Source organism: Musca domestica, unplaced genomic scaffold, assembly GCF_030504385.1.
Source record: "Musca domestica strain aabys unplaced genomic scaffold, Musca_domestica.polishedcontigs.V.1.1 93, whole genome shotgun sequence".
NCBI lineage: Eukaryota > Metazoa > Arthropoda > Insecta > Diptera > Muscidae > Musca > Musca domestica.
The window spans coordinates 1,434,499-1,460,095 of record NW_026712442.1 but is presented as its reverse complement, the minus strand read 5'-3'; the positions used below and the strand labels follow the sequence as shown (position 1 = coordinate 1,460,095).

Below are 25,597 nucleotides of genomic sequence, written 5' to 3'. Positions count from 1 at the left end.
AAAATTGTCTGTGCAGGTCCACGTCTTGGTGTAGCCCCCATATAACGGAACCCCCTATATTCGGTATTTTGATGATTTTAGCTACATTATAAACAAATTTTTCTTCATGTTTCGCATTTAAATGTTGTAATAACTTATGACAAAAGTTGCCTATGCATGTATACGTCGTCGTATAGACATTCGGTATTTTTAAGATTTTAACAGAATTTTTAAAGGATTTTTTTTATTTTATTTTTTTATTTATTTATTTATTTTATTTTTTTTTGGAAATTGCCAAATTTGTACCAAATGGTGGAGGGTATTAAAAGTTCGGCCCGGCCGAACTTACAGCTTTTTTACTTGTTCTAATTGAAGGCTTACTTTCCGCAATGAAATGCAATCAGTTTTAAAATACGGCTAAAATCTTTCAAGTACTTCAAATTGTTAAATGTTGTATAATAACACTCAATAATCTTCACTTCTAATGCGTCCTCAAAATAAATTTGTGCAAAATTATAGATTTCTTTATCTAAAACAATTAACAAAGGGAAAGTCGACTAAAGTATCGGTCAATTTTATTGTTTTATGTATTTTCTGCTCCTAATGCTCATTATTTATCAAATGAAAAGTCTAGTTTTCATGTAGAATAATTATTAATGATAAAAGTAAATAATAATTATGCGTGAAATCAGGTTATTACATACAGATTTACATTCCTTAGAGCTACTTAATTTAATGTTTATGTATCACCAAACCGTGACGACTGGGTAACGCGTTCGGGGTATCTATCTGGGTTTCGTAAAACTCGGTTAAATACACTTGGAAGCCACCATTAACTTAACATATATCTTAATTGTTTAAGCACTAAATATGTAATGCAAATCTATTTCAGCTATTATATAAATTATATCACAAAAGCGATGCAACTTCATGATCCACGTTATCGACTTCTACAAAATGAAAGATGCTCATCTGAATCCATAGCAATGCAGGTCAGTATTTATTAATGACTTTCAAAATAATGTATGTGTTAATTTCAGTTTTTTTAATTTACTGGCAGTTCGTCCCAATATTCGAGATTTACAATGCTGTGGCTATGAAAATGTGCTCATATTGAAATTCTTCGATAATAAAAACCAGTAAAGAAAGGTCAAAAGTTGGGCGGGCTTTATGATATCTTCACAACTATGCATATTTATTAGAGCTACCTTTTACAATTAAACATTTATATTGGGAATTAATGTAAAGTGGATCGTACCAATTATGAAAAACTGCATAATTTTTCTGTATTATAGCTTTAAAGCTGATATAATTTGGAATCAGTAAAATGTATAGGATATATATCCAAATCTGTATCGATTTCCACCAAATTTGACGAAGGCATTCTTTCTTACCAAATAACATGGCTATAGAGTGGATGATGTGACTTCGAGAAGGGTTACATAAACAAGTAGAGAAAGGTTAAAAGTCAGGAGGGTACGTCTTTATGATAGACGTTTTATGAAATCAAAATCTGACCCGATCCCAATACAATTAAGCAGAGCTATTTCTATGCTGTATCTGATAGTTAGCACCAAATATCGTTGATGTGGAGAGCATTTTATGGGTGTGAGGGCCTTAGATACAAAATCAGAGGAAACATATATGGGACATATAGCTTAATCTTAACCGAATTTTTATTAAATTTGATGCATTTTATTCGTATGTGCCAAAATCCATCCAATTTGGACTTATAGTAACAATTTGGTGCCTAACAAACTTGAAATCGAGTAAATATATATATGAGAGCTATGCGTAAACCTAAACCTATTTCGATAAAATTTGTCAAAGGCATTTCTAAGCTGTATTTGAAAGGTTTATAGGTCGAAGATGTATGTGGGATCTATATCTAAATGTTGACCATTTATTTTCAATTTCAATAGGGTTGGTCCTTGTGATTTGTGTAAAATTTCATCACGATCGGCCTATATATCCTTGAACTTTTTTACAAAAATAAACGGACAGATGGACAGACTGACGGGCAAAATCGACTCAACAAAATGAACAATGGGTCTATCTCGTTTCCTTCTCTAAATTACAAACAAAAGCACAAAGACATAATACCCGGACAATTGTGATGTAGAGTATAAAACTATTTATCGGAGCTATATATATGTGGGAACCGGGTTTCAACAAATGTGTATTTGCCTCCAAGATAAATTAAATTTAATGTGCGAAAATCCATCCAGTTTTAGGTGATATAACAAATTTTTAGCGCACAACAACCGTAAAATCTGATGAAGATGTATATGAAATCCAAACCTGAACCGACATCGATAAAACTTTTCAGAGGTATTTGTGAGCTACATCTGATACCAAATATCATTGTTGTAGGGTGCATATGTGAGGAGCTTTAACACCAAACCTGATGAAACATATATGGGAGCTATAGTTATATCTCAACTGTTTTTTAAACAAATTTGAAGTATTTTCTTCTAGGCTGAATTCGCCGTACGTGTCAAAATCCTCACCATTTGGGCTGATATTAACCATTTGGTGCACAATGAATGTCAAATCGAATAAAGATATATATGGGAGCTATATCAAAATCGGAACCGATTTTGATGAAATTTGACAGAGTTATTACTGGGGGTATCTTATATCTGGTTTCAAAGATAATTGTTGTAGAGTGCATATTACGAATATGAGGTCTGATTAATCAATTTCTACTCAAAGAATTTTTTGGGTACTAACATATGTAGCAATACTGCTAAGTAAAACTTGACATAAAATTGTAAAATTTGACACAAGAATCATTTCTTGCATAAAGGGGTCGAAATTGAACTTGCAGGCGGGTTACATTGAAGTGTAGTACTGAATTATGTGGTGGCGAAACTGAATAGATGAGTCGAAATACACTAAAGTTAAAGGATGATTATTTTTTTTTTACATCGCTAAAAATTTACGAAACAAGACACTATCTCGTTGCAAAAATTCTAAAATCGGGAAAAAATCGAGAAAATTTTTTCAATCGAATCGAATATCAAAATAAAAATATATTCTATTGACAAACTCCGTAAGGACCTTTAAACATTTGCTGTAAATGTACCAGCAAACAAGTTGAAGTTTTTTTTTTCAATTTGTATTTCTTTTTTGTCAATTTTATATAATGTACGATTTGTTTTCAATTTGGGTTATCATATTGAATTTAATCCTTTTTTGTGAACAAAACAAAGAATTATTTTCACCATATAAAGGAAAGTTATGTTTGTTACTACGCTTATAACTCAAGAACGGTTTGACGGATTTGGACAATTCATACAATTTCGAAATCGCGTGAAAATATGCCAATAAAAATGTGATTGAAAAAAATCTTTTTGGCGTGAAAATTTTTCAATTTTATGTACTATATTGAAATGTTCATTTTTTATTGTTTTGAATTCTAAATGAATAATATCAAAAATGAAATGAGTGCGCAATACGGCATTAAATAGCGATCTTTCATGTCTAAAATGGGCATCTAGCTTTCAACTCTCGAACACATTTAAACAAACGCAAATAACCGACGAAGCCTTATGGAGCTCATTTCAAAACGAGGATCTACTTCTTTGACGTGATAACAATCAGTCCAATGAGAAGTCGAAATGCAAAACTCGTTGGGACTGTAATCAGTGAAATACCGAATGTAAAGGGTGCAAAATAGTATAGCGAATTGGATAATAAGAAAAGAATTTGTTTTAACTTTCAAAACAGCTTAAATCGCTTTTGAAGGTCAAGATATGGGTCATAACCCCTGGATAATGCTACAACCCGATTTCAAGTATAATTTACATTTTAACCATATTTTTCACACAAATTTCGCCAAAACTAATCACGTTTTGGTATAACCATAACATAATTTAAGCTATTTTCGGGGTCATGGCCCCTTTTTTCATTTCTTGGCCCTTATTTGGCATCTTTGTTTCTAAAGGGGATACAAAACCTTTCCGCGTACAATTTACAATTTTCCGAGTAGGACCCATATTGGTCTTGACTACATTACACATTGACTTGGCTAAAAAATTGTACAGACTGCTGTCATTTCAAAGCCACCCCGACAGCTGTTAAAATTATTCCAGTGACATCTCATAATATTTTTTATAAGCGTATAAAAGCATTTTGATTATAATTTTCCAGAAAAAAAGTTATTCGTGATGGAATTCAAGCGTGATAGTGTGATTTCTTTATATTTAGCTAAAAAACCACAAGTGGCTATCGTTAGAGCACTCCAGAATTAAAATGTGAATGAATCTTTTGTGTCTCGTACCATCGCTCGTTATCGTGATACTGGTAGCGCAGCCCGACGTCAAGAAAGTGGATGGCAGAACACAGCAACATCAGCAGAAATGGTTCGAAAAGTAAAGAAGCGACTTGATCGAAACCCGAGTCGCAGTGGCCGAAAAATAGCTCGTGAGCTGATCGCAATATTCCATTCGCAAATATTGAGAAATGAACTCGGGGTAAAGCCATTGAAATTCCAAAAAGTGCGAGAACTTACACCGGAACGGAAAGAAAATAGACTCAAAAGAGCTAATGAGTTGTTTCGTTTGTCCGAAAGCGATGAGAAAACATTCGTTGTCAGCAGTTTGTAAACAAACAAAATGATCGTGTTTACTTGCCAAAGAGGTCAGCTGAAAATGCACCTTCGGTTGGCCACCAGCACTCAAGCGCCGGCCATGCTGATGGTGTGGGCCGCCATAACAGCCGATGTTCGCTCTCAGCTAGTATTAATTGACCGTGGCATCAGAATAAATGACGAATATTATCGTGAAAATATTCTGGAGGGTGTATTAAAGTCTTGGGCACGCAAACATGCAGTTTTTTATCTCGCCCTGTATTTAGACTCTTCTAGGGTAGAGAACCCTCTTACAGTTAATTGTCCACATCCGCATTTATTTAAGTACACATTATTTTTACCCCTAAGTCCACTTTCCCAACCGATGCGTGGTCAGAAAAGAAAATTTGTATCAGGATAATATTTGTTAGGAACGTAGATTTGGGATGTACGTCTATATGAAATAAACTCCGAAATGTCAAACTGGGACTCTTTCAGTCGGAAATTGTGGCAGAAACGTGAAAAAATTACGAATATTAGAAAGTAACATGGGACTGTTAATACTCATTTTATTAAATACACTAAAGTATTGTTCAACAGTAAGGAATTTACAATGCTTACTTGTTCTACATTAGTATTTAATTTTTGTCACTATTCTCTTAAACTCAACATATTTTCATTAATATAGGTTGCAATAATTAGAGTACCTAATTGTACATATTAATTCGGATGAATTAAGAACATATTAACATTGAATTTTTGACATTTTATTATGTTACTCTAATAAGTTTGTATATATTTTTAGTCCTTACATGGATCTGGGGGATCACCATATCACGTCTACCCAAGCAACAATATGCCAGTTATACGTGCATTCCAAACACAGAATTCTAGTCTTCAATATATGTCTACCAGTCCATTATTGCCATCTTCCAGAACCCACTTGATAAATGTAAGTTTTTTTTATTGTAACACCAGATCATATTGACCTCCCCATTATTGTAGGATATGTCCCCTTTACCTGCACAAAAATATCAAATTCCACAAGCTCCTCGTACTGTGAATTTATCGCGACGTTCGACTATACAGGAAACATCGTTTTCAAATCAAATTGATACTGATGCTGTCGTAAAAAAAATTCAAAATATGTTTCCCACAGCGAGTGAAAATCACATACGGTTACTTTTAAAAAAGTGAGTATTTTATCTACGTACGAGGAATTGTAAATATATTGATAATAACTCTACATCTTCTAACTTCTTGTAACAATTACGAGTTTATTAACAAAAAAAAACATCATGAATTACTGGATGTGTATCGGATATTAATTGGATTTGTATTAAATTTGTAATGTTGCGTGATGTTTTTTGCCTCCGTATAAATCAATTAAACTTAATTTTGTTTCAAAATAGACCAACATCCACTCAAATCATAATTTGGCCTCTTTTGTCCTTTTTAAATCTACTTTAAACTAATTTTACTATTTTCTATTTCATTTGCTGCTTTATTATCGGAATATGGATTTTTCGAATTTGATTAAAAAAACATGCATTTATGTTTAGATATTATAATCGAGAAGCTGTTGTTATAAGTGCTTTGCAGGTGGAAAAGCATCCAGTTACAATGCCAGGACCACATGTTACACCACCAGGACAGAGACATTTGTTTCACAGCAATTCTTCCATCCATATGACCCCACCAGTTCGGCGCTTTGATACTGGTTCACATTTACGCGGCCTAGAAATGGGCAACAGCTATTCACGCACAGCGAGTCCAGTACCACAGGGTCGTCTTGGTAGTGCAATGAGTGTTAATAGTGGTAACATAGTTCCACTTGTACTACCACCATTCCACGGATCCCCATGTTTAGGTGAACATGTCCGAAACTCACCAAAACCGCATTCATCTCCCAAAATGAAATTAAGGTAAGCAATCTCAGGTTATGCATGAAGAAAACACTATCTATATTGGGTTAACTTAAATTAAAGCACCAAAAATATTCTTTCGCTGTTATTTTTCAAAAACGGTAGCTGTTGCTGTGACATTTTTACAGCACTGCTGGCAGTCAAAGTCATGATATGCAAAAACCAACACTGTAGCAGTAACGCGCTACTTTCGATTTCACACCACGTAACTTTAACTGCATTGTGGCTAAGAAATACTCAGAGCACAGCTGGCAGCTGCTGTCATCAAACACGAAAACTGTTCTGTGAATCTATGACATTAGGTGTGTCTGGTTACCCTAAAATTTGTAACAATTGTTACAAATTGTTACTGGAAGTCGTCTGTTAACCCGAAAGTTCTGCAAAAGAAAGCGGTTAGAGAGAGAATTTTTGACAGTTCTTTCAGTGAGAGTTTGCAAATTCTTGCTGGAAAAAATTCTTCTTGCAATCACTTGCAACTCTTCTTCTTCTCATTCATCGACATTCAATCAGATGTTTTCTATTATTTATTTATTTCTTTTTGTGCTTTTAATTTGAAAATATGGTTTTGGAATTAACAAGACTAATTGTTTTTGGAGAACAACTTTACAAAATGTGAAAAACATAAATATTAATATGTTATAAGAAAATAAAAGACTATTCCCAACATTTTAGACAAATGCCATTACAACAGGTTTAAAGGATTCCGCGGAACACATCAAATCTATCTTCCTTTTATTGCTCATATTTTTTTTTTTATTGTCAATTTCCTTTTTATTTATAAAACTTGTGAAATTGGTGCTGGTTCCTTTCGTTTAATTCTTTTAATGGGGGACAAATTGGTTTGTTTTGACAAATCAGCTGATTTTTTGCAAGCTTCTGCAGGAATACCGTCTGTTTACTTTTCGCAATTTCCTTGCAAAAGAGAATAAAACTACCTTACTCTCGCAGAAAGATGTTACTGGACAATTCCTGCAGGAGAAGTAACCAGACACACCTATTACTATGATGAGATATAAAACAAGTAAGCAAAGGCTACAGTCGAGCGGGGCCGACAGTTGAATACCCTACAACACTATAATAAACGATACAGTATATATAGGCCAGATACTTCAAAGTATTCCGCATGATATTGTGACAAATAATAAAAGAAACCATCAGGTTTCGTTCTCTAATTTTGGAATAATAGCAACTTTAACTAATTTGCTCATTTCCAATTTATTGGTAGATGTTGCACGTAAATGGTCTTCCTAGATCTGGAACCAATATTTCCCAAAGACCTTTAATCTCTCAGAAGTGGCAAAAGATTAATATTTATTATTGGTTTTTGACTGAACGAAATCAGCGTTAACGAAATAGTCAGAAGTGTGTCTTTCCTGTATTTGTGAATTCTCCAAAAAGTCACTGGAATGGACATTTTCGTATTTTGTCTACAAAAATTGGCAAACTATTTCACACATTGAATATTTTTGGATGGCCATCCAAAACTGCTTGGCTTTTGTAATGTCCGGTAACTCCCATTCAAATGTGCGTAAGGATCGGGCGATAATTACGACCTGCAGACAATTTTGCAGTTTTTTGGTCCATTTCAACCCCTAAATATATGGCGATCATCTCCAAAAAGAGTAGTCTTCTATTCTGACCCTCATCTTATCTCCATGCAAAATTTCGCAAGGATCGGGCCATAAATGCGATCTGTATATGATATCCTGATATCCTAACTACTTAGTTTTGTTAGCTGTAGAAATATTACCAAATGTTAATTCAAAATGAAAATATGCCAAAAATATGACAAAATTGAAAAAATATGAGAAAATTTTACAAAATCCATATTTTCATCTTTAGAGAGATATGTTTATGCGATTTTTTTAGACTTTTTTTCTTTCCTGCCAAGAGGCCATTCTGAATTAATGAGAACTGTCGAAATCAGTTCAGCCGTTCTCAACATATAAGAGATTTTTCAAGCATATCTTCTTTGATTAACATATATATCGCACATATTTTGCTATATATCCGTTTTGTTGAATGTTAACATCAATGTAAAGATCAGAAGTAACCTTGCCATGGCTTGGTGATTTCGCCGGGATTTAAAATATTCGCGGTTTAATGAAAAATTTTGAATTTTTTCAACACAAAAGATATGGTCTATTTTACTCGCTAAATATTATCCGATGACCACCCAAATTGGTAGGCTTCTTCCCCGCCCTAAACTCTAGCTACATGCGAAGTTCCGCGTCGATTGGTCTATAATTGCGACCTGTATAGCTACTGCAAAATCCGACATTTTTTCAGTTTTTGGTCCATTTCGACCCCTAAATATTATGCGATCATCTCCAAGATAAAGAAATAGGGTTATATTCTGACCCTAGCCCCACCTCCATTCTAAATTTCGTGAAGATCGGGCCATAATTGCGACCTGTAGAGTGATTATAAATTAACATGGACAGACAGACAGACAGACGGACGGACGGACATACATAGCTAGATCGACTCAACTCGGCGAGATAGGAAGATCCATATATACTTTCCTATGTGGGAAATCAATATTTCGAGGTGTTACATAATTTTTGGCCCAATGAAACTTATAATACCCCCAACACATAGTGTTGTAGGGTATAAATATATGATTAGATCAAATACTATAGGAAAATAATTCAAATAATCTGCTGCTATTTAGTTTGCAAATTATGTGAAAAAAAAACTATTATAAGGGGACTATACCAAAACCTGGACCTATATGGACAGTACCAATCTACAGGAAGTTCACTTTCAATCTGCTAGTCAAGTTATATGGGAGCTATAATAAAACATTGACCTATATGCATTTTCATTGCGAAGTTAGTGTGCTTTCCACAGACGGACATATTTCCACAGATCAACATATTTTTATGCTGATCAAGTATATATATATTTAATATGCCCTCCCTACTATGTGGAGAATATAATAACGGGCCAGACACACAGACTGAGTCAGCTAGTTATATTTAAAAGACAATGGCGACTGCTACGATCCTTTTGGGTTTTATACCCTACACCACAAAGTGGTCAGGGTATTATGTCTTTGTGCATTTGTTTATAACAGGCGAAAGGAAACGAGATAGACCCATAGTTCCTTTTGATGATCTGCATAGTATCACATTCTGAGTAGATTTATACATGTCCGTCCGTCCGTTTGTCCATGTATTTTTGTAAACAAAGTAAAGTTCGCATTTATAGCCGTATCCAGGTTATGGATGAATAAAACACTATTTATATTGGGTTAACTTAAATTAAAGCACCAAAAATATTTTTGCAAATTATGTGAAAACCAAAATACTATTATAAGGGGTGTAAATTAGAATAGAGTCCAATCTCCCTCTTCGATTGTCAACTCCATCCCTTTTTCTGTGAGAAAAGAAACACAACCGCTTCGTTAGGGTGTTATTTCAATTCTGATTTTATTTAAGAAATATGTTCCTTACGTACTACTGAAACTAATCTAACTTAGGGTATTATGTCTTTGTGCATTTGTTTATAACAGGCGAAAGGAAACGAGATAGACCCATAGTTCCTTTTGATGATCTGCATAGTATCACATTCTGAGTAGATTTATACATGTCCGTCCGTCCGTTTGTCCATGTATTTTGTAAACAAAGTAAAGTTCGCATTTATAGCCGTATCCCGGTTATGGATGAATAAAACACTATTTATATTGGGTTAACTTAAATTAAAGCACCAAAAATATTTTTGCAAATTATGTGAAAACCAAAATACTATTATAAGGGGTGTAAATTAGAATAGAGTCCAATCTCCCTCTTCGATTGTCAACTCCATCCCTTTTTCTGTGAGAAAAGAAACACGACCGCTTCGTTAGGGTGTTATTTCAATTCTGATTTTATTTAAGAAATATGTTCCTTACGTACTACTGAAACTAATCTAACTTAACCTAGTCGCAGCCACACAATTGTTCTTATCTATTCTAATATTGAATGGAGAACATTGCAGGGCTGCTTGTAATTTCATTCAAGTGGTCTTGTGCATCTACTGAGCGCATCGATATCTGTGCCTGTGGGTCATAACCTTTATTATCTCGCACATTATCGTATGCGTCAGCGCACAAGATCGCTGAATTCTTCATATGTGATATTTTATGGCGGCTGGGAAATATTTAATTTTAGACCATTTATTTTTATTGCTACATTTCCCAGCGCCTCAATCGCACTCAAAAGTATGTACAAAGTATTTTGTACAATACCAAAACCTGTACCTATATGGACAGTACCAATCTACAGGAAGTTCACTTTAAAATTGTGACTAAAACACCTACAACACCTTTAATCTGCTATTCAAGTTATATGGGAGCTGTACTAAAACATTGACCTATATGCATTTTCATTGTGAAGTTAGTGTGCTTTCCACAGAAGGACATATTTCCACAGATCAACATATTTTTATGCTGATCAAGTATATATACACTTAATATGGCCTCCCTACTATGTGGAGAATATAATAACGGGCCAGACACTCAGACTGAGTCAGCTAGTTATATTTAAAAGACAATGGCGATTGTTACAGTCCTTTTGGTTTTTATACCCTACACCACAAGGTGGTCAGGGTATTATGTCTTTGTGCATTTGTATATATCAGGCAAAAGGAAACGAGATAGACCCATAGTTCCTTTTGATGATCTGCATAGTATCACATTCTGAGTAGATTTATACATGTCCGTCTGTCCATGTATTTTTGTAAACAAAGTACAGTTTTTAAAATGTCCATGTATTTTTGTAAACAAAGTACAGTTCGCATTTATAGCCCTATCCAGGTAAAATTTTGCACAAATAATTTGTTTGACACAAGGACAAACCCTATTGAAATTGGAGATAATCGGTTAAAATTTATATATAGCTCCCATATATATCTTCGTCCGATTTGCCTTTTATTGTACACCAAACGTGTAACATCAGCCCGAATAGTATAGAATTTTGCACATACAACCAAATTAGGCCTGAAAATAAGTATGCCAAATTTGATCGAAATCGATTCATATATAGCTATAGCTCCAATATATATTGTTCATCTGATTTGTTATTTTAGTCCTTCGCAGCCGTAATATGCACTCTGTAACAACAATATTTGGGGAAATATATCAAATACAGCTCAGAAATACATTTGCTAAATTTTATCGAGATCGGTTCAGATTTGGATATATATCCCATTATAACTTCGTTCGATTTACCTTTTATTGTGACCAAACGTCTAATATTTGTCCAAATGAGATGGAATTTGGCACTTACGACCGAATTGAGTCTAGAAGCTAGTATGTCAAATTTGGTGAAGATCGGTTCAGATATAGCTATAGCTCCCATATATACTGTTCATCCGATTTGTTATATTTGTTACACACCGCCGTAATATGCACTCCATAACAACGATATTCAGGGAAATATATCACATACAGCTCAGAAATATCTTTGCCAAATTTTATCGAGATCGATCCCATATATATCTTTATCCGAGTTCAAATTAATTGTGCACCAAATGGGCAATACAAGTCCGAATTTAATAGATACAAATGCTTCGGCATATTTAGTCCTTTGAACTTAAAATTATAATTATAATCATAGCGTGTATGATTGAATTCTCCCATAAAAACTTTTAATTGTTATGTGAAGCTCTACTAAATTAGCAAAGTGGTGTAGGGTATCATAAAGTCGGTCCCGCCCGACTTTAAGACTTTCTTTACTGGTTTCTATTCTAAAAAGGTTGTGTGTTCCGACAGGTATACGGCTAAACATTACCGAAACGAATAATGTTGGATACAAATATCTATCTTGAATTCGAAAATTATTCAACATTGATATAAGACACAGTTTTTTGTTTCCTCTATGGCTTGTTGGCTTGATTTACTCGTTTTATTGAACTTTCGAACCTTGTGAACAACTTCATATAATTTTATCTGCTATTCCATAGTCCACACCGAATGTTCTGCTTTAAACAATTTAAGACAGTCCGTTGTTATCCCTTATATATAGTTTAATTCATTATTCTTTTGCATAGCATTAAGATGTTATATTAAAGTTTTACCGCTGACTGATGCCGATTTGGGGAAGGGATGAAACATGTTACCACAATTTAATTACATATACCATGCATATTGGATTTTTAATTGATGTCACCCTCCAAATTTTTTAATTAATATTTTTTCACAGATATATGAAAATGATTTTTCCGAAAGCAGACGAGACATTGCTTTTAGATGTATTAGCTAATGCTGATAATAATGTTCAAAAAGCATCTGAAAAAATAATATCCTTGGGTTATACTAAAAAGGAATTTGTTCCGAATCAAAAATCGATACAAAATCCTGTGGATCAGTCAGGTTTCGATGAACAAAATCGAGCTACTCAAGCTGTTACTACCATACCACTACGTCCAAAAGAATATACAGAAGATGAAAAATTGGCAAGTAAGTATTTGAGACTGAAGCATAGATTTTTTAATAGTAGTAGTATATACATAACAGGTTTGTGTAAAAGGTGGAAGCTGCTAAATGAATACTTTTACGAAAAATATTATTCATTTCATACTTCTAAGACATAAATAAATACAACTACATCAGCATTTTGCTACAATAAACCTCTTAGATATATGTCGATTCATACATTTTTTTCTTTTGCAACTTTTAAAAATTATTTTTTTGTACAAGTCCTTGTTAAAAATGTCTTTGGATTGGCATAGAATAAGAATGCAGACCCTGGTAGTTAAAAAATATTGAAATTTTTAAGCAGTCTCCCATTTAAATTTTATTATTATTTTTTTCAGTAAAAGAGAGACTTCAAGGAACATATCCACATATTGTGGAATATGTAATACTTATGGCGCTTGAATCAGTAAATTACGTGGAAGATCGGGCCAGACAAATACTACAAATTGTTCACGACGAAGAACAGGAACGTGCTATGAGTCAAATATACTCTTCTCGTGGTTTGACTGAACTTGATAATGTATCTGCCCCCAAGGCAGATGTCAGAGACGGCACTTGTCTCTCACATGTATCTAGGTAAGTACATCTAATATACCAATGACTTAATTTGAGGGACCATAATCATCATCATATGGCATATCTCATAATTCTGCTATATCCCTTTTTTCTTCTGCTAATCAATTTTAAATTTGATCATTTTATTTGTTTATAATTTCAAAACGATTTATTTCAAAAATAAACTACCATAGCCGTTCAAAGAAAAGCGACCTTAAAGATAAAACAGCAGGTATTTCATCAACCACAAAGGATGCTTTAGGTACCGAGGTGACGAATGCCGCAGCGTCTAGAGAAAATGATGATAATTTAATATTAAGTCTCAACTTGAATCTGTCAGCTGTTACCATGGAGAAGAAGAGTATCTTAGACCGTTATCGTTTGAGTTTCAATACTAGTTCTAGCCATTACATTCGTGGAACATGTGCATCAACAAAATTTTGGGATAAACTGTCCCCACAATCACGAGATAAATCCGATTCGTTAAAGTATGCTATACATGTATATTTTTCTATATATATGAGAGATTTCAACTTTATTATATAAATAATGGTATATCTATAAAATTTATTAAATGTTGCCAGAGCATATATGCATTTGTAGTTAGGAATGTTTTATATAAAAACAAATTTTTGTGTCAAAATAGCCAGACTTACAGCCTGTTTTTGTAACATGTTTCCCATTCGTTGACACATTTGTCGACTTAAAACATATTTTGGTTTTTAGAACAAATGATTTTTCACTCTCAGTGTCATACACATAAACTTTGGTTCTTGTAACAAAGAATACGAAAGAAAAAGTCAGAAAACACGATAGGAAGATATCTATCGTCGTCAATAGATTTTGGCAGTTTGTTACAGAATCACGAGAAATTTATTTGTTTATGATGGGGAATTTGCATGTGAATTATTTCAGGACATCAACTTTCGCATCTTACAGATCCATATTCTTCAAATGTTGTCTTGAACTTTTTCAATTATATATTAATTTTTTTTTTGCTGGGTGTTGATTGTATTTTCTCAAAACTCCACATTTTTATCGAAAACCAATTTTGAAACGAATACGCCTAAATACGAACGATTCGAGTGAAAGTAATTATTTTACAAAAACAGGCTGTTAATCCCATTATTATTAATTTGTTAAAACCCTGGTTTATTTGTGAAGAAAAATTGCAATGTTTTAAATAGGGGTAAAACCGAAAGACTGTGCTTTCACTTCCCTTTTATTGTGGGGGTATTTTTCTCCCCAGGAGTTATTTGAAAAAAACTTCCTTCACTAAAAGACTTTTTTATAGAAGAGTACCCCAAAATGCCAACTCAACGAAAATAATTTTGGATTTCTTCTAAATATTACAACTGCACTTACAAACATTCCCAATTTTTCTCCGCTGTTCGTTGTCTTTTTCTTTTGTTTTTAGAACAAAAAGCTAACACTGACATCTCCTTATCTACCGTCGTTATTTTGTTGTTTCGAAATAGTCATCCTTTATCCCATTGTTGTCGTTTTACAAAAACAAATGACAAATCTTGATAAGCTACCTTAGTTTTTATTCCTTTTGAACGAAACATTAGAATTTCCTTACAAACACAGTAGAAAAAAACATAGTTAATCGCGATAAAAGAATAAATAATTTTGGCACTTTTTTAATACATAAAATGTCTTCTATCAAATAACTTCTACTAAAATTAGCCGAGTAAATAATGTCTTATATTTCAAAGGTTATTTCGATACTATTTAGCAGCGTTACCTAATATTCGACATCCTCGAGTAAATCACATGTATTCATATGAAAGTTACCAAATACGTCGGACGTACAAAGCATTGGCAAATGAATAATTTGTTTTGTGTGTTTAAAATAGAAAATAATAATAGAAAAATGTGAATGTTTGCAATTGGAAAAAATAATTTTAAAAATTATTGATTTTAAAAACGTTATTAGTTGGTAGATGTTAAGATAGGTAATACGAACATATAAACATTTTGCCATAGTGGGAATATTTGTGTACGCTACGAATTTATGTCATACTGTATAGTATTTTCTACAAACAAATGGTAAAACCCGTTCTAGTATGAAATAGTAGAAAACATTGTATTTGACGTTACTTACATATATATCCTTAGGTTACATTACAAGAGATCTATCTCAGTACTCTATTATTTTAATCATTGTATATATTGAAATTTTAACAACTTTAAATTAAAAACATTACTAATTAATTTACCAATTTCTTAGCACCGTAGAATTTTTATTACTATTATTTTTTACTTTTTTACCTACAATTTATTTCGGCCCGTAATATACAGTCTGTCAAGTAGGTCTTTTGACATTGGAAAAGATTTTAAATCCAGAAACAAATGAACTAATAATCGAATTGTTTATTTGATTTAAAACAAACAAAACATTTATGCAAGAAAATGGTCTAAATAGCTAATTATTTACAACACAAATAAAAATAAAATAAAAAATTGGCAAGATAAAAGCTTAACTTAAATTGTAATTTACAAATATTTATTTTACATTTAATTTTTCTTTCTTTCTTCAAAGGTTGAAATATTGATTTTGAATTGTCCACCCTTAGATTCTATAACTGTTCGTAGTCTTCTTTTCATGGAAAAAAAATTAAATGAGCCACATCATATTCCAATGGTATTTTTTGCCATTCGTCCAATACTGCATTTTTGAGATCTGTCCGATTTTTTTGGGTGGCGTTTGGTAACTTTTTTCTTCAAATATGCCCAAATATTTGGAATGGGGTTCAAGTCTGGACACTGGGCAGGAGCATCCAAAATTTTTTTGCAAATCATGTACTATATATCTCTAAACTATTATTTCGCTACAAAAACTCTAGATTTTGTCGATGCATAAGTTGAAATAAACATTTTGAAAACACCCGAATTTGAATATTTTCTGAACAAATAAAGATGACATATTAAGCCAAGAAAATAAAAAAATTAAAATCATATGGTATCATAGCTCTACCTTGACATCATTGTACCATGATATGTATAAAGTGGGAAATGCATCAAAAAAATATTTTTTTTATTTAATTTTAGAAAAAAATCATTAATTTAATTTTAGGAAAATACAAATATCTTGCTATTGTCAAAACACTTTCTTGACATACTGTATATCTGTTCACCATGGTAGAAGAGTATAGGTAGTCGCATCGACGCAGCTGCTGGGACAATAAACTTTCAAACCAATTTTGAAATTGAAATTTTGAATGAAAAATTATTCAAAATTTTAAAAATTGTTTAAAAGTATATGTCATAACAACTTTCGATTGGCGTCGTATTAGAAAACATATAAAAATCTACTTATTTTTTTAAAAACATTTTTAAAATGTTGGCATATCAATGTTCCCAAGTGTTGACACATGTACCTGTATTCTTCTACCATGTCTCTTCACAATACGCTCCTTTGTTCTTTTAAGAAGAAACCAGCCGATGACTTTAGCCAATAAATAAGCTCTTTATGTACTTGTACCACGGCTCTATAAGAAAGATTGCTCAACTTCAAATAAACTAAAAAAATTCAACTCTGTAATTCTGCCGTCGTTTCCCTTCATAATTTGACATTAATATTCTTAGCCATGATGCCTAAACTTTATAGTATCAAATAGACTTTTAAATATGCAGCAGTTGGTTTGTTTATTATACCCTCCACCATAGTATGGAGGGTATATTATGTTTGTCATTCAGTTTGTAACACCTCGAAATATACACTTTAGACCCCACAAAGTATATATATTCTTGATTCGGAATATTAATTTAATTTGTTTCAAATTTGGTATTTGAAGTTCGTAATAGATACTACAGCCTAAGACAGAAAATTATTTGTGCAGGTCCACGTCTTCGTATAGCCCCCATATACCAGCACCCCCCGATATTCGGTATTTTGACGATTTTAGGTACAATACTCACCGGAATTTTTTTGAGATGTCGTATTTGAAGTTCGTAATGGATGCTGCAGCCTGTGACAGAAAATTGTCTATGCAGATCCAGGTCTTCGTACAGCTCCGACACAACGGTACCACCCTATATACGCAATTTTGATGATTTTAGATGCATTAATCACCGTTTATTTCAAGTTTCGAATTTGAATATATGACAAACATTGCCTATGTAAATCCACGTCGTATAGACCCCAATATAACGGCTATATTCTGTATTTTTAAGATTTTAACAGAACTTTTAACGGATTGTATGTTTTGAAAATTTCCAAATTCGTTCAAAATGGTGGAAGGTATTCAAAGTTCGACCCGGACGAACTTACTGCTTTTTAACTTGTTTTTAATTTTAACTTGTTACAAAATTCTTATATTGGGGAAAATCTGCGAAACAAGAATGGAGTTTTGGGGTTATTCCACAAGATTGAATCTAAAATAGTAGGACAATACAATTGTAAATTGTACAATGTGTTGCCCATTAACGTCGAAAATGTGCATTTATTTTGCAACCGAACCGAACATATTTCAAGTTCAAATTATTGTATTTTTTATCCAAAACAATTCACACACATACACAAAATGTGTATATGTTTTGACAGAATAGGGGCACCAAAAGAAAAACATTGTATTTAGGAGGTAGCTTTGTTCTACCTTCTGAATTTGTGCCATGCTTTATATCCTATTGTAACCTTAGTCATCACCGAGTTTTTAGAATAAGTGCAAAGGAGTTTATGTAGAACTAATTAAATTTTGGTCCATGATATGAACTAGAAAGCCATCCGATGAATTATCCAGAAAAATCCTGTCAAGTTTAATTAACACCTCATTTACGCGTTCTACAAAGTTTCATATTTTATTAGACCCATAATCAAGGAATTGAAAATATAAATTAAATGTGTTCTATGAAAACATGTTCCTCGTAAATAAGGCTGCATGTATTTAAATCAAGATGAGAATACATAAGAAAATTTTAAGTCATTGGGTGTTTTCTCTTCGTAAAATAAAAATAATGCTCAGATTGACCAAGTTCAATTTTATAGTTTACACGACCTGTTTTTTGGGCCTTTCTAAAGTATTTCGAGAACTGTCGTACAACTACAATGTCAAACGTAATAATGGCGAATGTGTTTGATCATCATTATATGAAAGTAGAATATAGGAAAACGGACATCACGCAAAATATATAATTCACGCAATTAAAACTTGACGCACCCATTTATTTTTTGAATTGAAAAATATTGTTATGGGAACACAGCGGTGATAAGAAATAATTATAAATTTTATATGTTGTGTACAATTTACCTGAGCATGCGCATACATTGCATTTCATTTATTCATTTTATAAATTAACTAACATTGAAATATTATTATAGTTTTTTACACTTTACTTATATAATAAATATTAACAAAAAATTATTTTTTCATCATGCTTGAAATCATAAAAGGAATTCTCATCGCGAATGTATTAACCCCTCTGAAGATAAACTTTGCAAAGAGTTTAAGTCTTTAATGGGACGCATTCAAACTAATGGACCCAATAGCAGTTTGGCAAAAGGAGCTGATGAGGGACTACTTTTGTGAGTATACTTTAAACGTTTTAATATGTTAAATTACGCTTTTATCTAGGATTAATTCATCTGACTTATTCAATAATTCGACTTATGATCAAAGGGCAATCTAACATGTTTGGTAAAATTAAGGTTTTAAAGTAATCCTGAAATAAATGTGCACCATTAAAAAAATAAATTTTATCTAATGCAAGTCACATCATTACAACTGGTTGAAAAACTTGAAGAGGTTGTATTCAAGATTGTATTGTTTGCCGACTGGTTGTAGGAAGTTGGGTGTAGATTGTACAAAAAAACAAATTTTTGAATTTTTGTAACGTTTAAATTGTAACGTTTTTGAACATGTCGCATATACTGTTCGTTTTGTGTTTATTTTTGTAGAGACAACACTATTGATAGAGCCTCTAAACATCACGAGAACAGATCAAATGCGTGATTTTAATAAATATGATCTGTATACTATATAAAAGACAATTGTGTTAGTTACTACGCTTATAAATCAAGAACCGCTAATTTTACGAATCAGACAAATTCGGATGAACAAAAAAAAAACAATATATTAACCAGCGAAAGAAAATAAACTATTGGAAACGTTTGCAATCGTTTCGTTCTGTATTTTCTGGAAGTAAGAAACGAAACAAAACCGATATTAAGATAACGGGACTTGCTTCTTATTTTGTACTGTTTGTGTAGATGAGTGGAAACAAATACAAAACTGAAATGTACTCTGTTGGATGACGCAACATTAAAACGAAACAGTACAATACTCATTACAAACGTTTGCAAACGTTTCCATGTATATTAACTCAACGCATATAATGTGCAAACTAATTAAAAGTTAAAATTATTCATTTCTTGACCATCATACAATGTAACAAGTAAAAAAGCTGTAAGTTCGGCCGGGCCGAACTTTTAATACCCTCCACCATTTGGTACAAATTTGGCAATTTCCAAAGAAAAAAACCGTTAAAAATTCTGTTAAAATCTTAAAAATACCGAATGGTTATACGACGACGTGGGCCTGCATAGACAACATTTGTCCTAAATTATTACAATATTTAAATGCGAAACTTGAAGAAAAATCTGTTTATAATGTAGCTAAAATCGTCAAAATACCGAATATGGGGGGTACCGTTATATGGGGGCTATAATAAGACGTGGACCTGCACAGACAATTTTCTGGCATGGGCTGAAGTATCCATTACGAACTTCACATGCGAAATTTGAAAGAATCCCTGTAAATAATGTCGCTAAAATCATTAAAATACCGTATATCGGGGGGTACCGTTATATGGGGGCTATATGGGGGCTCATTTTTTGACTTTGGATGAAGTATCCATTACGAACTTCAAATACCAAATTTGAAACGATTCCGGTAAACAATGTCGCTAAAATCATCAAAATACCGAATATCGGGGGATACCGTTATATGGGGGCTATATGAAGACGTGGACCTACATGGCTCATTTTTTGACTTTGGATGAAGTATCCATTACGAACTTCAAATACCTAATTTGAAATAATTCCGGTGAACAATGTCGCTAAAATCATCAAAATACCGAATATCGGGAGGTACCGTTATATGGGGGCTATATGATAACTTGGACCTACATGGCCCATTTACGAACTTAATATATAATATTATTATTTTTTTAATTTTTAATCATTTTTCACATTTTTTTCTTAATGGACATCCCAGTAGTCACTGCCTAATGTGGCCTTGATACCCTGACGCTTTCTTCTCCCTTATTTGAACTTCTGCATCTCTTCCACTAAGACTACACATCTATTGAATTCCTTCAACTTTTTTGATGCTTCCAATCTGAAATGGGATTGGAATAATTTATGTGAAAGATTCCCGGATTTATTATTCATGCATACCTTAAGGGTTCGGTCCAGAAATGGGTCCTAAATTCGCGTGATTCTGTTTTCTGCCAAAGAAAATAATTTCTTGCTGACAATTTTCACAAAAAATCAAAACTAATTTGTCAACAAGGGACAGATTTGAGAAATGTTTGTGGAACATAAGTGTTTCTCAAGCATTGTTGAAAAATTATATTTTTATAATATTGTTCTCAAGCTGCATTGTATTTTTGGTATGTTGGGAAGTTATTACAACATTTAAATGCGAAATATGAAGAAAAATTTGTTTATAATGTAGCTAAAATCATCAAAATACCGAATATAGGGGGTACCGTTATATGGGGGCTATACCAAGACGTGGACCTGCACAGACAATTTTCTGGCATGGGCTGAAGTATCCATTACGAACTTCAAATGCGAAATTTAAAACAATCCCGGTAAATAATGTCGCTAAAATCATCAAAATACCGAATATCGGGGGGTACGGTATATGGGGCCTATACGAAGACGTGGACCTACATGGTCCATTTTCTGTTTTCTGCTGCAGTATCTATTACGAACTTCAAATACCAAATTTGGAACGGTTCCGTTAAATAATGTCGCTAAAATCATTAAAATACCGAATTACGGGGGTACCGTTATATGGGGGCTATACGAAGACGTGGACCAGCACAGACAATTTTCTGTCTTAGGCTGTAGTATCCATTACGAACTTCAAATGCCAAATTTGAAACAATTCCGGTGAATAATGTCGCTAAAATCATCAAAATACCGAATATCGAGAGGTACCGTTATATGGGGGCTATATGAAAACTTGGACCTACATAACCCATTTACGAACTTAACCTGCCTACTGGCAAAATATACATGTGTGCAATATTTTAGCCTTCTATCTCAATTTGTTCGAAAGATAGCGTGATTACAACAGACAGACAGACAGACAGACACACAGACAGACAGACGGACATGGCTAAATCGTCTTAGAATTTTACGCTGATCAAGAATATATATACTTTGTTGGGTCTGACGTGAGTATTTCGAGGAGTTACAAACGGAATGACAAAATTAATATACCCTCCATAGTATGGTGGAGGGTATAAAAAAGTGCAAAAAACAATATTAAGAATAACAAATCCTAATGTACCAGTCATCATTTCGCACAGCAAACGTTCCCGGCGATTGGTTCGCAAACGATACAACTCGGCGACTCACAGCCGAAGTACATTAAGGCAATCGTAGTGTTTGTGTACTTCTGGCATTGAAATATTTGTGGTTTTGTTTGGAGTACAAAACGATTGAAAAAAATTTAAAAGTTTGTGTCTTCGTGAGAGGGGTACGTTAATCGTTTCGTTTGTTTTCGTTCGCTGATTTTACCATGTACGAACCGTTTTTATACCCTCCACCATACTATGGAGGGTATATTAACTTTGTCATTCCGTTTGTAACTCCTCGAAATACTCACGTCAGACCCAACAAAGTATATATATTCTTGATCAGCGTAAAATTCTAAGACGGTTTAGCCATGTCCGTCTGTCTGTCTGTGTGTCTGTCTGTCTGTAAAATTCTAAGTCGATTTAGCGATGTCCGTCTGTCTGTCTGTCTGTCCGTCTGTCTGTCTGTCTGTCCGTCTGTCTGTCTGTTGTAATCACGCTAACTTTCGAACGAATTGAGATAGAAGGCTAAAATTTTGCACACATGTTTATTTTTTCAGTAGGCAGGTTAAGTTCGTAAATGGGCCATGTAGATCCACGTTTTCATATAGCCCCCATATAACGGTACCTCCGGATATTCGGTATTTTGATGATTTTATCGACATTATTCACCGGAATTATTTCAAATTTGGTATTTGAAGTTCGAAATGGATACTACAGCCTAAGACAGAAATTGTCTGTGCAGGTCCATGTCTTCGTATAGCCCCCATATAACGGTACATCCCGATATTCGGTATTTTGATGACTTTAGCGACATTATTCACCGGAATTGTTTCAAATTTGGTATTTGAAGTTCGAAACTGATACTTCAGCCTAAGACAGAAAATTGTATGTGCAGGTCCACGTCTTCATATAGCCCCCTATTTAACGGTACCTCCCGATATTCGGTATTTTGATGATTTTAGCGACATTATTAACCAGAATTGTTTAAAATTTGGTATTTGAAGTTTGCAATAGATACTACAGCCTAAGACAGAAAAATGTCTGTACAGGTCCACGTGTTCGTATAGCCCCCATATAACGGTACCTCCCGATATTCGGTATTTTGGTGATTTTAGCGTAATTATTTACTGGAATTTTTTCAAATGGTGGAGGGTATTCAAAGTTCGGCCCGGCCGAACTTACTGCATTTTTACTTGTTTCAATTTGATTAACTTTATTTAATTGTCTCGATTTCATGAGAACATGTGTTGGCAAATCTATTAAAGGATGATAACTTTTTTAAAATCCCTAAAAAGTTACGAGACAAGATACTCATTGCAAAACTTCTAAAATCGGGAAAAAAATCGAGAAAAGTTTTTTAATCGAATAGTACATTCTATTGACAAACTTCGTAAGGACCTTTAAACATTTGCTGTAAATGTACCAGCAAACAAGTTGAAGATTTTTTTCTTTTTCAATTTGTGTTTCTTTTTTTATCAATTTTATATAATGCACGATTTGTTTTCAATTTGGGTTATCATATTGAATTTAATCGTTTTTTGTGAACAAAATGTTATTTACTACAATTCATAGAATTTCGAAATCGCGTGAAAATATGCCAATAAAAATAAGAATAAAATGAATGAAAAATCTTTTTGGCGTGAAATTTTTCCAATTCCATATACACCTAAGTCTGTTTTTACACGGTAGATTGGTTCCAGAAGAAGCCGTGTAAAAAAAAACCGTGTAAAAAAAGACATTGATCTTATACAAAAATGGGTGATTTGTTCCTAATCTCTAAAACCTATTAAAATTAGTGAAAAACAAGAATTTTTAATTTTTTTCTTTACCAAACACGTCTTATTGCATTGACAGTTCACAAAATATTAACACGTTTCAATTGCTCTGACCATTAAATTTTATTGTATGCACATAAAGGGAATTCCCCTATATTAGTGCTATTCACATTTGCTTTGACCAGTAACAATTGTTTGTACGCGCTAAAGGGGAATTCACTTAAATCTTTAAGCTAGTGTTCGCAAACTATCGATGGTTTCAGACTTTTCTTTCATAAATACTTTTTTCTTTTATGAACATTCTTCGCAAAAATTAAATTTGACAAAAAAAATTTAAGTACATAAAATTTTAAATCGTGCTAAATGGAATAAAATCGTGTAAAAAACATTTAAAATATTCAATTTTCAAACCGTGTTATATCAAAACCGTGTAAAAAAAGACCGTGTAAAAACAGACTTAGGTGTACTATATTGAAGTGTTAATTTTTTATTGTATTGAATTCTAAATGAATAATATCAAAAATGAGCAATACGATATTAAATAGCGATTTTTCATGTCTAAAATTGGCATCTAGTTTTCAACTAGCGAACACATTTAAACAAACACAAATGACCGACAAAACGTTATGGGCTCATTTCAAAATATGGACCTACTTCTTTCACATGATAATAATCCGTTCAATGAGAACTCAAAATGCAAAAATCATTATGACTGCAATCAGTGAAATACCGAATATAAAGGGTTCAAAATTGTAGAGCGAATTGGACATTAAGAAAAGGATTTGTTCTTTAACTTTCAAAATACCTTAAATCGCTTTTGCAAGTCAAGATATGGGTCATAAACCCGGGATAAAAATACAACCCAATTTTAACAATATTTTTCATACTAATTTCGCCAAAAGTTGGTATTTTGAGAAGAAACCATCCTTGCAAAAACTGATCCCCTTTTGGTACAACCATCATATGATTTAAGCTATTTTCGGGGTCTTCGCCCCTTTTTTCATTTTCGACCCTTATTTGGCAGCTTTGTTTCTAAGGGGTGTACAAAAACCCTTCTCGTACAATGTTCGCAGTAGGATCCATCTTGGTGTTAGCCACATTAATCAATTGATTTGGCTAAAAAATTTTATTTAGACTATTCTGGGATAGAACTCTTACAGTTATTTGTCCACATCCGCATTTATTTAAGTATAGTCCCCACATTATGTCTACCCCTAATTCCCCTTTCCGAACCAATGTGTGGTCAGAAAAGAAAATTTGTATTCTATTGAATTTGTAACCCTCAGGAGAATATTGGTTAGGAACGTTGATTTGGGATGTACGTCTATACGAAATAAACTCCGAAATGTCAAACTGGGACTCATTCAGTCGGAAATTGTGGCGGAAATATGAAAAAATTACGAAAAATTGTTTAATCGTCATTGAATTATACTATGATGAAAAGTATAGACTTTATGGGAAGATCCCACGCACAATTTAAATGAGAAACAAGTAATAAAGCTGTAAGTTCGGCCGGGCCAAACTTTTAATACCCTCCACCATTCGGTACAAATTTGGCAAAATCTTAAAATCATAAAAATACCGAATGCCTATACGACGACGTGGACCTGCATAGACAACTTTTGTCATAAGTTATTACAATATTTAAATGCGAAACTTAAAAAAAATCTATTTATATTGTAGCTAATATCATCAAAATACCGAATATAGAGGGTGCCGTTATATGGAGGCTATACGAAGACGTGGACCTGCACAGATAATTTTCTGGCATGGGCTGAAGTATCCATTACGAACT

General features: G+C 33.1%; 1 protein-coding gene across 4 annotated transcripts in view; it reads left to right on the top strand.

Moving 5' to 3' along the window:
- Window positions 1-25,597, top strand: part of LOC131807023 (uncharacterized) — a 47,237-nt gene that overhangs the window by 7,968 nt on the left and 13,672 nt on the right. Inside the window, exons 2-9 of one of the 4 annotated variants that reach the window (XM_059132045.1) lie at window positions 872-971; window positions 5,358-5,504; window positions 5,558-5,745; window positions 6,145-6,477; window positions 12,663-12,919; window positions 13,276-13,513; window positions 13,687-13,980; window positions 18,888-19,019. In XM_059132045.1, the coding sequence (XP_058988028.1) occupies window positions 872-971; window positions 5,358-5,504; window positions 5,558-5,745; window positions 6,145-6,477; window positions 12,663-12,919; window positions 13,276-13,513; window positions 13,687-13,980; window positions 18,888-19,019 (1,689 nt within the window). Of the gene's footprint in view, window positions 1-871; window positions 972-5,357; window positions 5,505-5,557; window positions 5,746-6,114; window positions 6,478-12,662; window positions 12,920-13,275; window positions 13,514-13,686; window positions 13,981-18,887; window positions 19,020-25,597 lie in introns of all 4 variants that reach the window. The other 3 variants (XM_059132044.1, XM_059132046.1, XM_059132047.1) reach the window with 3 other exon arrangements.